Below are 16,044 nucleotides of genomic sequence, written 5' to 3' on the forward strand. Positions count from 1 at the left end.
CTATCACCTACCTGTCCTCTCCACAGTGCTGCACCACCCTACATCTCCTCCTCATCTCTGTCTACCACCTTACCCATCATCTCCACAGTGCTGCACCGCCCTACATCTCCTCCACATGTCTGTATATCATCTACCCATCCTTTCCACAGTGCTGCACCTCCATACATCTCCTCCACATATCTGTATATCACCTGCCTATCCTCTCCACAGTGCTGCACCTCCATACATCTCCTCGACATATCTGTATATCACCTACCCATCCTCTCCACAGTGCTGCACTACCCGACATCTCCTCCTCCTCTCTGTCTACCACCTACCCATCCTCTCCACAGTGCTGCACCGCCCTTCATCTCCTCCACATATCTGTATATCACCTACCCATCCTCTCCACAGTGCTGCACCTCCATACATCTCCTCCACATATCTGTATATCACCTGCCTATCCTCTCCACAGTGCTGCACCTCCATACATCTCCTCCACATATCTGTATATCACCTACCTGTCCTCTCCACAGTGCTGCACCGCCCTACATCTCCTCCACATATCTGTATATCACCTACCCATCCTTTCCACAGTGCTACACCTCCATACATCTCCTCCACATATCTGTATATCACCTGCCTATCCTCTCCACAGTGCTGCACCTCCATACATCTCCTCCACATATCTGTATATCACCTACCTGTCCTCTCCACAGTGCTGCACCGCCCTTCATCTCCTCCACATATCTGTATATCACCTACCTGTCCTCTCCACAGTGCTGCACCGCCCTTCATCTCCTCCACATATCTGTATATCACCTACCCATCCTCTCCACAGTGCTGCACCTCCATACATCTCCTCCACATATCTGTATATCACCTACCTGTCCTCTCCACAGTGCTGCACCGCCCTTCATCTCCTCCACATATCTGTATATCACCTACCTGTCCTCTCCACAGTGCTGCACCGCCCTTCATCTCCTCCACATATCTGTATATCACCTACCTGTCCTCTCCACAGTGCTGCACCGCCCTTCATCTCCTCCACATATCTGTATATCACCTGCCTATCCTCTCCACAGTGCTGCACCTCCATACATCTCCTCCACATATCTGTATATCACCTACCTGTCCTCTCCACAGTGCTGCACCGCCCTACATCTCCTCCACATATCTGTATATCACCTACCTGTCCTCTCCACAGTGCTGCACCGCCCTTCATCTCCTCCACATATCTGTATATCACCTACCCATCCTCTCCACAGTGCTGCACCTCCATACATCTCCTCCACATATCTGTATATCACCTACCTGTCCTCTCCACAGTGCTGCACCGCCCTTCATCTCCTCCACATATCTGTATATCACCTACCTGTCCTCTCCACAGTGCTGCACCTCCATACATCTCCTCCACATATCTGTATATCACCTACCTGTCCTCTCCACAGTGCTGCACCGCCCTTCATCTCCTCCACATATCTGTATATCACCTACCTGTCCTCTCCACAGTGCTGCACCGCCCTTCATCTCCTCCACATATCTGTATATCACCTACCTGTCCTCTCCACAGTGCTGCACCGCCCTTCATCTCCTCCACATATCTGTATATCACCTACCTGTCCTCTCCACAGTGCTGCACCTCCATACATCTCCTCCACATATCTGTATATCACCTACCCATCCTCTCCACAGTGCTGCACCCCCATACATCTCCTCCACATATCTGTATATCACCTACCTGTCCTCTCCACAGTGCTACACCTCCATACATCTCCTCCACATATCTGTATATCACCTACCTGTCCTCTCCACAGTGCTGCACCTCCATACATCTCCTCGACATATCTGTATATCACCTACCCATCCTCTCCACAGTGCTGCACCGCCCTACATCTCCTCCACATATCTGTATATCACCTACCTGTCCTCTCCACAGTGCTGCACCTCCATACATCTCCTCCACATATCTGTATATCACCTACCTGTCCTCTCCACAGTGCTGCACCTCCATACATCTCCTCCACATATCTGTATATCACCTACCTGTCCTCTCCACAGTGCTGCACCTCCATACATCTCCTCCACATATCTGTATATCACCTACCTGTCCTCTCCACAGTGCTGCACTGTCCTACATCTCCTCCACATATCTGTATATCACCTACCCATCCTCTCCACAGTGCTGCACCTCCATACATCTCCTCCACATATCTGTATATCACCTACCCATCCTCTCCACAGTGCTGCACCGCCCTACATCTCCTCCACATATCTGTATATCACCTACCCATCCTCTCCACAGTGCTGCACCTCCATACATCTCCTCCACATATCTGTATATCACCTACCTGTCCTCTCCACAGTGCTGCACTGTCCTACATCTCCTCCACATATCTGTATATCACCTACCCATCCTCTCCACAGTGCTGCACCTCCATACATCTCCTCCACATATCTGTATATCACCTACCCATCCTCTCCACAGTGCTGCACCGCCCTACATCTCCTCCACATATCTGTATATCACCTACCCATCCTCTCCACAGTGCTGCACCTCCATACATCTCCTCCACATATCTGTATATCACCTACCTGTCCTCTCCACAGTGCTACACCTCCATACATCTCCTCCACATATCTGTATATCACCTACCCATCCTCTCCACAGTGCTGCACCTCCATACATCTCCACATATCTGTATATCACCTACCCATCCTCTCCACAGTGCTGCACCTCCATACATCTCCTCCACATATCTGTATATCACCTACCTGTCCTCTCCACAGTGCTGCACTGTCCTACATCTCCTCCACATATCTGTATATCACCTACCCATCCTCTCCACAGTGCTGCACCTCCATACATCTCCTCCACATATCTGTATATCACCTACCTGTCCTCTCCACAGTGCTGCACCTCCATACATCTCCTCCACATATCTGTATATCACCTACCCATCCTCTCCACAGTGCTGCACCGCCCTACATCTCCTCCACATATCTGTAGATCACCTACCCATCCTTTCCACAGTGCTGCACCTCCATACATCTCCTCCACATATCTGTATATCACCTGCCCATCCTCTCCACAGTGCTGCACTGTCCTACATCTCCTCCACATATCTGTATATCACCTACCTGTCCTCTCCACAGTGCTGCACTGCCCTACATCTCCTCCTCATCTCTATCACCTACCTGTCCTCTCCACAGTGCTGCACCACCCTACATCTCCTCCTCATCTCTGTCTACCACCTACCCGTCCTCTCCACAGTGCTGCACTGTCCTACATCTCCTCCTCATCTCTGTCTACCACCTACCTGTCCTCTGCACAGTGCTGCACCTCCATACATCTCCACTCTCATCTCTGTCTACCACCCTACCCATGCTCTCCGCTCCACAACTGAACTAAGACTAACATCGTCCATAATCCGAACCCCCCCAATTCCGTCTCCAAGACTTATCTTGTGCTGCGCCAGTTTTCTGGAATGCACTACCCCGGATGTTCTTATTAATATCTTGCGCCCACATTTTTAAGTGTGCTTTAAAAACACATCTCTTTAGACAGCCTATCACCTCACTTCACTAATCTGCGATGTGACTGTGCAACAAGTCTTCCACTTCAATCAATGTTTCTAACACTATATACAAATATAAGGTGAATCCTTGTCTCATGGGCATTGTGGAGCTTGGGGCACTGTGCTCTATCCTAGGGGCTCTGTGGAGTGGCTCGGAGCTGAGCTCTGTCCCAGGGGCACTGTGGAGCATCAATATGTCCTGGGGGCCACTACAGAGCATCACTCTGTCCTGGGGACACTGTGGAACATCACTCTGTCTCCCGGGGGCACATCTGTCCCGGGGGGGTGCACTGTGGAGCATCGATCGGTCCTGGGGGGCACTACGGAGAATCGCTCTGTCCCAGGGACACTGTGGAGCATTGCTCTGTCCTGGAGGGCACTGCGGAGCATCGCTCTGTCCCAGGGGGCCGGGGCACTGCGGAGCATCGCTCTGTCCCGGGGGGCACTGTGGAACATTGCTCTTTCCCCGGGGGCACTCTGGAGCATCGCTCTGTCCTTGGGGGGCACTGCAAAGCATCGCTCTGTCCCAGGGGGCACCACGGAGCATCGATCTGTCCAGGGGAGGGTACTGTGGAGCATCGATCTGTCCCGGGGGGCACAGTGGAGGATTGCTTTGTCCTGGGGGGCACTGTGGAGCATCGCTCTGTCCCGGGGAGGGTACTGTGGAGCGTCGATCTGTCCCAGGGGGGTAATGTGTAGCATCTATCTGTCCCGGGGGGGGGGGCCACTGTGGAGTATCGCTTTGTCCTGGGGGTCACTGTGGAGCATCGCTCTCTCCCAGGGAGGGTACTGTGGAGCATCGATCTGTCCCGGGGGGGATGGCATTGTGGAGCATCGATCTGTCCCAGGGGGCACAGTGGAGCATCGCTTTGTCCTGGGGGGCACTGTGGAGCATCGTTTTGTCCCGGGGAAGGGGGCACTGTGGAGCATCGCTCTGTCCTGGGAGCACTGTGGAGCATTGCTTTGTCTCGAGGAGAGGGCACTGTGGCATCGCTCTGTCTTGGGGGGCACTGCAGAGTATCTCTCTGTCCCGGGGGGGCACTGTGGAGCATCGCTCTGTCCTGGGAGCACTGTGGAGCATCGCTTTGTCTTGGGGAGGGGGCACTGTGGCATCGCTCTGTCTTGGGGGGCACTGCAGAGTATCGCTCAGTCCCGGGGGGGCACTGTGGAGCATCGCTCTATCCCGGGGAGGGGGCACTGTGGCATCGCTCTGTCCTGGGGGGCACTGCAGAGTATCGCTCAGTCCCGGGGGGGCACTGTGGCATCGCTCTGTCCTGGGGGGCACTGCAGAGTATTGCTCTATCCTGCATGCATTGTGCTTTCCGTCTGGTGCAGCGCAGAGCTCCTGAATACAGGCCGGGCTCCGCAGTTCTCCCCTCTTGTGTACAGGCATTTTCCTAAGCTGGATACATGCAAACAAGTCTTAGGTCGTGGTCTTCTTTGGAGCTCGGCCCCCCCTATTCCTGCTGTACAAGTTCCCTGACCTCAGACAGCATTCCTTGGCTTATTTTAGATCTGGAATCTCACTCTGGGCCAGTAATCCTATGTAACAGGGCTATGGATGTTGTTTCACTTGTCTACCCCTTAAATTTGGGAATCCATCTTTTAAGCATTTCCATATGTTCGCTCGCTCAGCCGTAGCTTTATTTCCCCCCTCATACAAGAAATCTCTTTACTGTTCACTAGATAGTCAGCAAGCTGCAGCGAGGGCCCCCGGTGATATCCCCCCGATTATCACCAGCCCACTGTCCACACTGATATAATGGGGGGGAGCCATGTATAACAATGGGGTCCCTATAGACTTGTCCGCTGTCCCTTCTCTGTGATAGGATCCTGTTATTCTCAGCATTTCTTGCACTGATACATTGTTGCAGAGCATCAGCTGTAGGAGCAGAGTGGGGTCAGGATTGGTTCATGGCTGGGGTATTTCTGGATCATTATCATTTGAGACCCCTTTAAACCCTTTAAATTCACATTTAAATTATTTTTTTTCCAGTGGGGAAGAAGTAAGAAAACCTTGAGGTTTTACTGTTGTGTAAAGAGGAGTCGGGGAAATGATTCTTTTTGGATGTTTTTAACCCTTCGGCGGCTGCATCGCTGATTCTGTTTTCCTTTTGATTGACAGGATGAGCTGGACCTCACAGAAAAGAACAGGGAGGCCATGTTCGCCCTCCCCCCAGAGAAGAAGTGGCAGATATACTGCAGCAAGAAAAAGGTAGGTTCCCCGACGCCGCCCTCGCCATCGAGCTGCCCGTACGCCAGGCGGCAGATGCCACCGATGGGACCAGGACTCCCTGATGTGTGGATCCTATGGGGCGGCTTGGCAGCAGCTGACTGACGCTATTGACAGCCTGTCTATCACTGAATGCTTTATATCCAGAATCTTCTCTTTGTAGAGGAGTAAAGACGCTTTACTTTTATCATTTCTCCCTGCAGTGTAATATTATACCGCAATATTGTGCACATCATGGGGTCTGTCCTATTTCTTACCACTGGACTGTATTGCTGACATTCAGGACATACATTACCATCTTTGAGTATTTCCTAATACTGTAAAAACATAATATAAAGGGGTTATTCAGGTTTTTTTTTCCAGATACAGCACCACAACTGTGTACAGGTTGTGTCTGGTATTGCAGCTTAACTCCATTGCAGTGAATGGGGTAGACATAAGATACCACCTATAGTACGGCCATGTTTTATAATCCAGACGACCCCTTTAACCTTCGCTTTTGTAATCCAATCTTCTCTTTAAAAACTTTATAAAAAGTTTCTGAAATGTTTTATTCTACTAACAAATAGGGACTTTTACCGTCAAGGAGTCGATGATTTACCTGCAGGTTAGCCAATCACATACCTCCCAAACTTTACTTTCCAACCTGAATCTGATCAGCAGCTCCCACAAAACCCAGAAATTTCTATTTGGGTCGCATTTGCCCAGAGTGAGGCCATATTAGCTGGATAATCCAATGATGTAAGGCAGGTTTGTACCTGTAGGTGGCAGCAGAGAGCAGTGGAGCACAGGAGGAGCTATTCTGCACAGGGAGCACAGCCATACACAGACACAGCCATATACAGACACAGCCATATACAGACACAGCCATATACAGACACAGCCATATACAGACACAGCCATACACAGACACAGCCATACACAGACACAGCCATATACAGACACAGCCATACACAGACACAGCCATACACAGCTGTACACCTAGCTGTACACACAACTGCACACAGACACTGCCTTACACACAGCCGAACACACAACCAGATACAGCCTTACACACAACTGCACACAGACACTGCCTTACACACAGCTGAACACACAGCCGTACACACAGCCGAACACACAGCCGTACACACAGCCGTACACACAGCTGAACACACAGCCGTACACACAGCCGTACACACAACTGAACACACAGCCGTACACACAGCCGTACACACAGCCATACACAGACACTGCCTTACACACAGCTGAACACACAGCCGTACACACAGCTGAACACACAGCCGTACACACAGCCGTACACACAGCCATACACAGACACAGCCGTACACACAACTGCGCACAGACACTGCCTTACACACAGCTGAACACACAGCCGTACACACAGCCATACACAGACACAGCCGTACACACAACTGTGCACAGACACTGCCTTACACACAGCTGAACACACAGCCGTACACACAGCCGAACACACAGCCGTACACACAGCCGTACACACAGCCGTACACACAGCCATACACACACAGCCGTACACACAGCTGAACACACAGCCGTACACACAGCCGTACACACAGCCATACACAGACACAGCCGTACACACAACTGCGCACAGACACTGCCTTACACACAGCTGAACACACAGCCGTACACACAACTGCGCACAGACACTGCCTTACACACAGCTGAACACACAACTAAACACAGCCTTACACACAGCTGAACACACAGCCATACACAGACACAGCCATACACACAACCGTACTCGGACACAGCCGTACACACAGCCATATACACAACCATACACATACACAGCCGTACACACAGCTAAACACACAACCGTACAGAGACACAGCCTTACACTGACACAGCAGTACACCCAGCCGTACACACAACTGCACACAGACACAGCCTTACACACAGCCGAACACACAACCAGACACAGCCTTACACACAGCCATACACAGACACAGCTGTACACACAACCGTACTCAGACACAGCCATACATACAGCCGTAAACACAGCTAAACACATAACCGTACACAGACACAGCCATATACAGACTCAGCCATACACAGCTGTACACCTAGCCGTACACACAACTGCACACAGACACTGCCTTACACACAGCCGAACACACAACCAGACACAGGCGAACACACAACTGCACACAGACACTGCCTTACACACAGCTGAACACACAGCCGTACACACAGCCGAACACACAGCCGTACACACAGCCGTACACACAACTGCGCACAGACACTGCCTTACACATAGCTGAACACACAACCAGACACAGGCGAACACACAACCAGACACAGCCTTACACACAGCCTTACACACAGCCATACACACAGCCATACACACAGCCATACACAGACACAGCCGTACACACAGCTGTAAACACAGCCATACACAGACACAGCCGTACACACAACCGTACTCAGACACAGCCGTACACACAGCCATAAACAGAACCATACACATACACAGCCGTACACACAGCTAAACACTTAACCGTACACAGACACAGCAGTACACCTAGCCGTACACACAACCAGACACAGCCGTACACAGACACAGCCGTACACCTAGCCGTACACACAACTGCACACAGACGCAGCCTTACACACAGCCGAACACACAACTAGACACAGCCTTACAAACAGCCATACACACATCCGTACACAGACACAGCCATACACACAGCTGTAAACACAGCCATACACAGACACAGCCGTACACACAACCGTACTCAGACACAGCCGTACACACAGCCATATACAGAACCATACACATACACAGCCGTACACACAGCTAAACACATAACCGTACACTGACACAGCAGTACACCTAGCCTTACACACAACCAGACACAGCCGTACACAGACACAGCCGTACACCTAGCCGTACACACAACTGCACACAGACGCAGCCTTACACACAGCCGAACACACAACTAGACACAGCCTTACAAACAGCCATACACACAGCCGTACACAGACACAGCCATACACACAGCTGTAAACACAGCCATACACAGACACAGCCATACACACAACCGTACTCAGACACAGCCGTATACACAGCCATATACACAACCATACACATACACAGCCGTACACACAGCTAAGCACACAACCGTACACAGACACAGCCGTACACAGACACAGCAGTACACCTAGCCGTACACACAACCAGACACAGCCGTACACAGACACAGCCGTACACACAACCAGACACAGCCGTACACACAGCCGAACACACAACCATACACAGACACAGCTGTGCACAGACACAGCCATACACACAACCATTCAGACGCAGCCGAACACACAGCCGTACACAGACACCGCCATGCACAGACACAGCCGTACACACAGCTGTAGACACAGCCATACACAGACACAGCCATACACACAGCCGAACACAGACACAGCCGAACACAGACACAGTCGTACACAGACACAGCCGAACACACAACCGTACTCAGACACAGCCGTATACACAACTGTACAGACACAGCCATACACACAGCCAAACACACAGCCGTACACACGTACACAGACACAGCTGTACACAGACACAGCCATACACACAACCATATACACAACCGTACACAGACACCTCCATACACACAGCTAAACACACAACCATACAGAGACACAGCCGTACTCCTAACTGTACACACAGCCAAACACGGACACATCCGTACACACCTAGCTGTACACACAGCCGTACACAGACAAAGCCAAACACACAACCGTGCACACACAGCCGTACACACAACCGTACACACACAGCCGTACACAGACACAGCCAAACACATAGCTGTAAACACAGCCATACACAGACACAGCCAGACACAAACACAGCCATACACACAGCCGAACACATAACCGTACACAGACACAGCCGTACACCTAGCTGTACACACAGCAGTACACAGACACAACTGTACACACAGCCGTATACACAACTGTACACAGACATAGCCATACACACAGCCAAACCCACACCCATACACAGACACAGTCGTACACAGACACAACCGTACACCTAGCCATACACACAGCCGAACACACAAGGTACACAGACACAGTCGTACACACAGTCGTACACACACACAGCCATACACACACACAGCCGTACACACACACAGCCATACACACACACAGCCGTACACACACACAGCCGTACACCTAGCCGTACACACAACCGTACACAGACACAGCCGTACACACAGCCGTACACACACAGCCGTACACCTAGCCGTACACACAACTGTACACAGACACAGCCGTACACACACACACAGCCGTACACCTAGCCGTACACACAACCGTACACAGACACAGCCGTACACACAGCTGTACACACAACTGTACACAGACACAGCCGTACACACAGCCGTACACACACAGCCGTACACCTAGCCGTACACACAACTGTACACAGACACAGCCGTACACACAGCCGTACACACACACAGCCGTACACCTAGCCGTACACACAACCGTACACACACACAGCCAAACACGCAGCCATACACAGACACAGCCGTACACACAGCCGAACACACAAAGGTACACAGACACAGTCGTACACACAGCCTAACACACAGCCATACACAGCCGTACACCTAGCCGTACACACAGCCACCACTAGCTGCATCTCTAGAAGGAGGATCAGTGTTTGTGAAAGTGACACCCTATTACAGGGATTTCCCAGCCTGCTTAGATACAGCGTGATACTCCACAGCTGTCTGACTATAATGCCCAGATCTGCTGTGCCGGAGCTCCCTGTGTCCTGCCTGACCATGTTCTCTCCGGGGCTCAGACACCTCTGTATAGTGACCCGGTGCACATTGTTCATGTCACCCACCTGTTATTCGGGGGAATTGCTTCCTGCCCCTGCAGGGATGGGCGCTGCACACAGGTCGCTCATTTCCTCTCCGGCCCCCCAGGATCCTTTCATGTTCTGCCATGACAGTGCAGCCATCCGACTCTCCCAGGCAGCGCGCCAACCAGTGTAGCTGGTGAAACCATTGTGAGTGATTATCCCGCGTACACCATGTTCTCATGTTCCTCCAGACGCCACTGCAGCCCACTGTTATTCCAGGTGCCCACCCTCACAGAGCGGGCATCAGTCCATCACGGCTCCGGCAGCCAGAGGGCATGAATCACTGCCTTACCTCTCACAGCCGGACATATCACTGCAGGAATATCACATATACCCAGGCTATACCAGCAATGTTCATACCAATATATACTGAAGATGTCCAGGATATACCAGCTGTACAGATATAATTATATACAGGAGATGCCCAGGTTATACCAGCTGTACATATATAATTATATACAGGAGATGCCCAGGTTATACCAGCTGTACATATATAATTATATACAGGAGATGCCCAGGTTATATCAGCTGTACATATATAATTATATACAGGAGATGCCCAGGTTATACCAGCTGTACATATATAATTATATACAGGAGATGCCCAGGTTATACCGGCTGTACATATACAATTATATACAGGAGACGCCCAGGTTATACCAGCTGTATATATATATATAATTATATACAGGAGATGCCCAGGTTATACCAGCTGTACATATATAATTATATACAGGAGATGCCCAGGTTATACCAGCTGTACATATATAATTATATATAGGAGATGCCCAGGTTATACCGGCTGTACATATACAATTATATACAGGAGACGCCCAGGTTATACCAGCTGTATATATATATATAATTATATACAGGAGATGCCCAGGTTATACCAGCTGTACATATATAATTATATACAGGAGATGCCCAGGTTATACCAGCTGTACATATATAATTATATACAGGAGATGCCCAGGTTATACCAGCTGTACAGATATAATTATATACAGGAGATGCCCAGGTTATACCAGCTGTACATATATAATTATATACAGGAGATGCCCAGGTTATACCAGCTGTACATATATAATTATATACAGGAGATGGCCAGGTTATACCAGCTGTACATATATAATTATATACAGGAGATGCCCAGGTTATACCAGCTGTACATATATAATTATATACAGGAGATGCCCAGGTTATACCAGCTGTACATATATAATTATATACAGGAGATGCCCAGGTTATACCGGCTGTACATATACAATTATATACAGGAGACGCCCAGGTTATACCAGCTGTATATATATATATAATTATATACAGGAGATGCCCAGGTTATACCAGCTGTACATATATAATTATATACAGGAGATGCCCAGGTTATACCAGCTGTACATATATAATTATATATAGGAGATGCCCAGGTTATACCGGCTGTACATATACAATTATATACAGGAGACGCCCAGGTTATACCAGCTGTATATATATATATAATTATATACAGGAGATGCCCAGGTTATACCAGCTGTACATATATAATTATATACAGGAGATGCCCAGGTTATACCAGCTGTACATATATAATTATATACAGGAGATGCCCAGGTTATACCAGCTGTACATATATAATTATATACAGGAGATGCCCAGGTTATACCAGCTGTACAGATATAATTATATACAGGAGATGCCCAGGTTATACCAGCTGTACATATATAATTATATACAGGAGATGCCCAGGTTATACCAGCTGTACATATATAATTATATACAGGAGATGCCCAGGTTATACCAGCTGTACATATATAATTATATACAGGAGATGCCCAGGTTATACCAGCTGTACATATATAATTATATACAGGAGATGCCCAGGTTATACCAGCTGTACAGATATAATTATATACAGGAGATGCCCAGGTTATACCAGCTGTACATATATAATTATATACAGGAGATGCCCAGGTTATACCAGCTGTACATATGTAATTATATACAGGAGATGCCCAGGTTATACCAGCTGTACAGATATAATTATATACAGGAGATGTCCAGGTTATACCAGCTGTACATATATAATTATATACAGGAGATGCCCAGGTTATACCAGCTGTACATATATAATTATATACAGGAGATGCCCAGGTTATACCAGCTGTCTATATATAATTATATACAGGAAATGCCAAGGTTATACCAGCTGTACATATATAATTATATACAGGAGATACCCAGGTTATACCAGCTGTACATATACAATTATATACTGAAGATACCCAGGTTATACCACCTGTACATATATAATTATATGCAGGAGATGCCCAGGTTATACCAGCTGTCTATATATAATTATATACAGGAAATGCCAAGGTTATACCAGCTGTACATATATAATTATATACAGGAGATACCCAGGTTATACCAGCTGTACATATACAATTATATACTGAAGATACCCAGGTTATACCAGCTGTACATATACAATTATATACTGAAGATACCCAGGTTATACCACCTGTACATATATAATTATATACAGGAGATACCTAGGTTATACCGGCTGTACATATATAATTATATACAGGAGATGCCCAGGTTATACCAGCTGTACATATATAATTATATACAGGAGATGCCCAGGTTATACCAGCTGTACATATATAATTATATACAGGAGATGCCCAGGTTATACCAGCTGTCTATATATAATTATATACAGGAAATGCCAAGGTTATACCAGCTGTACATATATAATTATATACAGGAGATACCCAGGTTATACCAGCTGTACATATACAATTATATACTGAAGATACCCAGGTTATACCACCTGTACATATATAATTATATGCAGGAGATGCCCAGGTTATACCAGCTGTCTATATATAATTATATACAGGAAATGCCAAGGTTATACCAGCTGTACATATATAATTATATACAGGAGATACCCAGGTTATACCAGCTGTACATATACAATTATATACTGAAGATACCCAGGTTATACCAGCTGTACATATACAATTATATACTGAAGATACCCAGGTTATACCACCTGTACATATATAATTATATACAGGAGATACCTAGGTTATACCGGCTGTACATATATAATTATATACAGGAGATGCCCAGGTTATACCAGCTGCACATATATAATTATATACAGGAGATACCCAGGTTATACCAGCTGTACATATATAATTATATACAGGAGAAGCCCAGGTTATACCAGCTGTACATATATAATTATATACAGGAGATGCCCAGGTTATACCAGCTGTACATATATAATTATATACAGGAGATGCCCAGGTTATACCAGCTGTATATATATAATTATATACAGGAGATGCCCAGGTTATACCAGCTGTACATATATAATTATATACAGGAGATGCCCAGGTTATACCGGCTGTACATATATAATTATATACAGGAGATGTCCAGGTTATACCAGCTGTACATATATAATTATATACAGGAGATACCTAGGTTATACCGGCTGTACATATATAATTATATACAGGAGATGCCCAGGTTATACCAGCTGTACATATATAATTATATACAGGAGATGCCCAGGTTGTACCAGTTGTACATATATAATTATATACAGGAGATGCCCAGGTTGTACCAGTTGTACATATATAATTATATACAGGAGATGCCCAGGTTGTACCAGTTGTACATATATAATTACGCCGCGTTCCAAATTATTCTACAGATTGGACATAAGTGTCATAAAGATGTAATTTTTTGTTTTTCTCATAACCTCATGGGCAGTTTGTGTCTCGGGGTCTTCGGATCACTGATATCAATCTCAGACCCCTGTGATAATTAGTTGCCAGGTGCCTAATTAAAGGAAAACTAGTTAAGAAGGACGTTCCACATTAAGTAGCTGCAGATTTCAAGCAATATGGGAAAGAAAAAAGATCTCTGCTGTCAAAAAAGTGTGACACGGTATGAAAACATAATATATTTCATGGAAACTTTAGCATGATCATCATACTGTGATTTGCGGCTGATACGGAGCACAGAAGGGTTCATGCAGATAAAGGCATAATGAGGAAGGTTTGTACAGTTAACAGCATAGTGAGGAAGGTTCGTGCAAATAAAGGCATAATGAGGAAGGTTCGTGCAGATAAAGGCATAATGAGGAAGGATTCTGCCAGAAAAATTCATTGGATTAAGAGAACAGCTGCTAAAGTATCATTACAAAGCAGCAGACAAGTATGTGAAGCTGCCGGAGCCTCTGGAGTCTGCGAACCTCAAAGTGTAGGATCCTCCAGAGGCTGCAGTTGTGCATAAACCTACTGTTCAGCTGCCTCTAAACAGCGCTCACAAGAAAAAAAGGGTGCAGTGGCCCCGGCATACACGAAGAATGATTGTAAACCAGCCATTTTTAATGACGATGCCGTGCAACCCTGGATGGTTCAGATGGATGGAGTGGTGGATGGTTGGTGGAGTGGTGGATGGTTGGTGGATGACCACCATGTCCAGACAAGGCAGCAAGGAGGTGGCAGAGTCATGTTTTGTCATTATTCCCAAGTTCTTAATTGCAGCTTAATAAAAGGAAATGGCCCCGGGGGTCTCGTGTTCTGCTGGCAGGGGCCGCACTCGGTAATGAACTTGGCTCTGGGCCGGTTCCTCTCTCGCTAAGTGCCGGCAGGAGATGATTATCTTCTCTGCTTTTACGTCGTCTGTGTTTTTTGCGTTCTCATGAATTCCCGGGAAGAGTTCATTACCCCGTCCCGACCTCTGCCCTCGCTCCTGGGGGCCACGGATCGTGAGATCCTGTGGTAATCGTCTGCGGGGGCCATGGTGGACCCTCATAGACCTTCACATACTGATCACATGGCTGCCCACTGGTGGTCCCAAGCAGGGGCCTCCTTGTGTCCTTAATGCTTTGGAGGTGGATGTGGCCCCTGACCTCTCGGGCCCCTGTGTGGCTGCACAGGTTGCACCATTGCTATGTCCGCCTATAATAGACACCCTCACCGATATTTAAAGGATAGCTCCATTTCTGGTCGTCTCTTCGCCTCCGCACAGTGATAAGTGTCGTCACTTCAATGACCTTCCAGTCTGGCTCTCCAGTCACCTCCAGAGCTGCATTCATGGTTCTGCTGTCAGCCAGTACTAGCAGATGACCTGAGATCCCACAATGCATTGCTCTCTGATATGGTCTATTGGTAGTTGGCAATGACTGGTGTAAACTCAAACTTTCCTGATATCCAGCGTCTCCCGTAACACAACCACTGCTCCAGCAGGGGGAGCACCGACAGTGAGCTTCTTGAATGCTGCTTCGGTCATGACTGGAGTATAAGGAGCGATCAAAG

The 16,044-nt window shown here is 47.8% G+C and overlaps 1 protein-coding gene across 8 annotated transcripts in view; it reads left to right on the forward strand.

Annotated features, from left to right (window-relative positions):
* DAAM2 (dishevelled associated activator of morphogenesis 2) overlaps positions 1 to 16,044 on the forward strand; it is a 683,500-nt gene that overhangs the window by 213,105 nt on the left and 454,351 nt on the right. For all 8 annotated transcript variants that reach the window (XM_073671724.1, XM_073671725.1, XM_073671726.1 and 5 more), the window contains exon 3: positions 5,683 to 5,772. In XM_073671724.1, the coding sequence (XP_073527825.1) occupies positions 5,683 to 5,772 (90 nt within the window). The remainder of the gene's footprint in view (positions 1 to 5,682; positions 5,773 to 16,044) is intronic.

Source organism: Phyllobates terribilis, unplaced genomic scaffold, assembly GCF_046119375.1.
Source record: "Phyllobates terribilis strain yellow unplaced genomic scaffold, ASM4611937v1 Scaffold_3__8_contigs__length_932513732, whole genome shotgun sequence".
Classification (NCBI taxonomy): Eukaryota; Metazoa; Chordata; class Amphibia; order Anura; family Dendrobatidae; genus Phyllobates; species Phyllobates terribilis.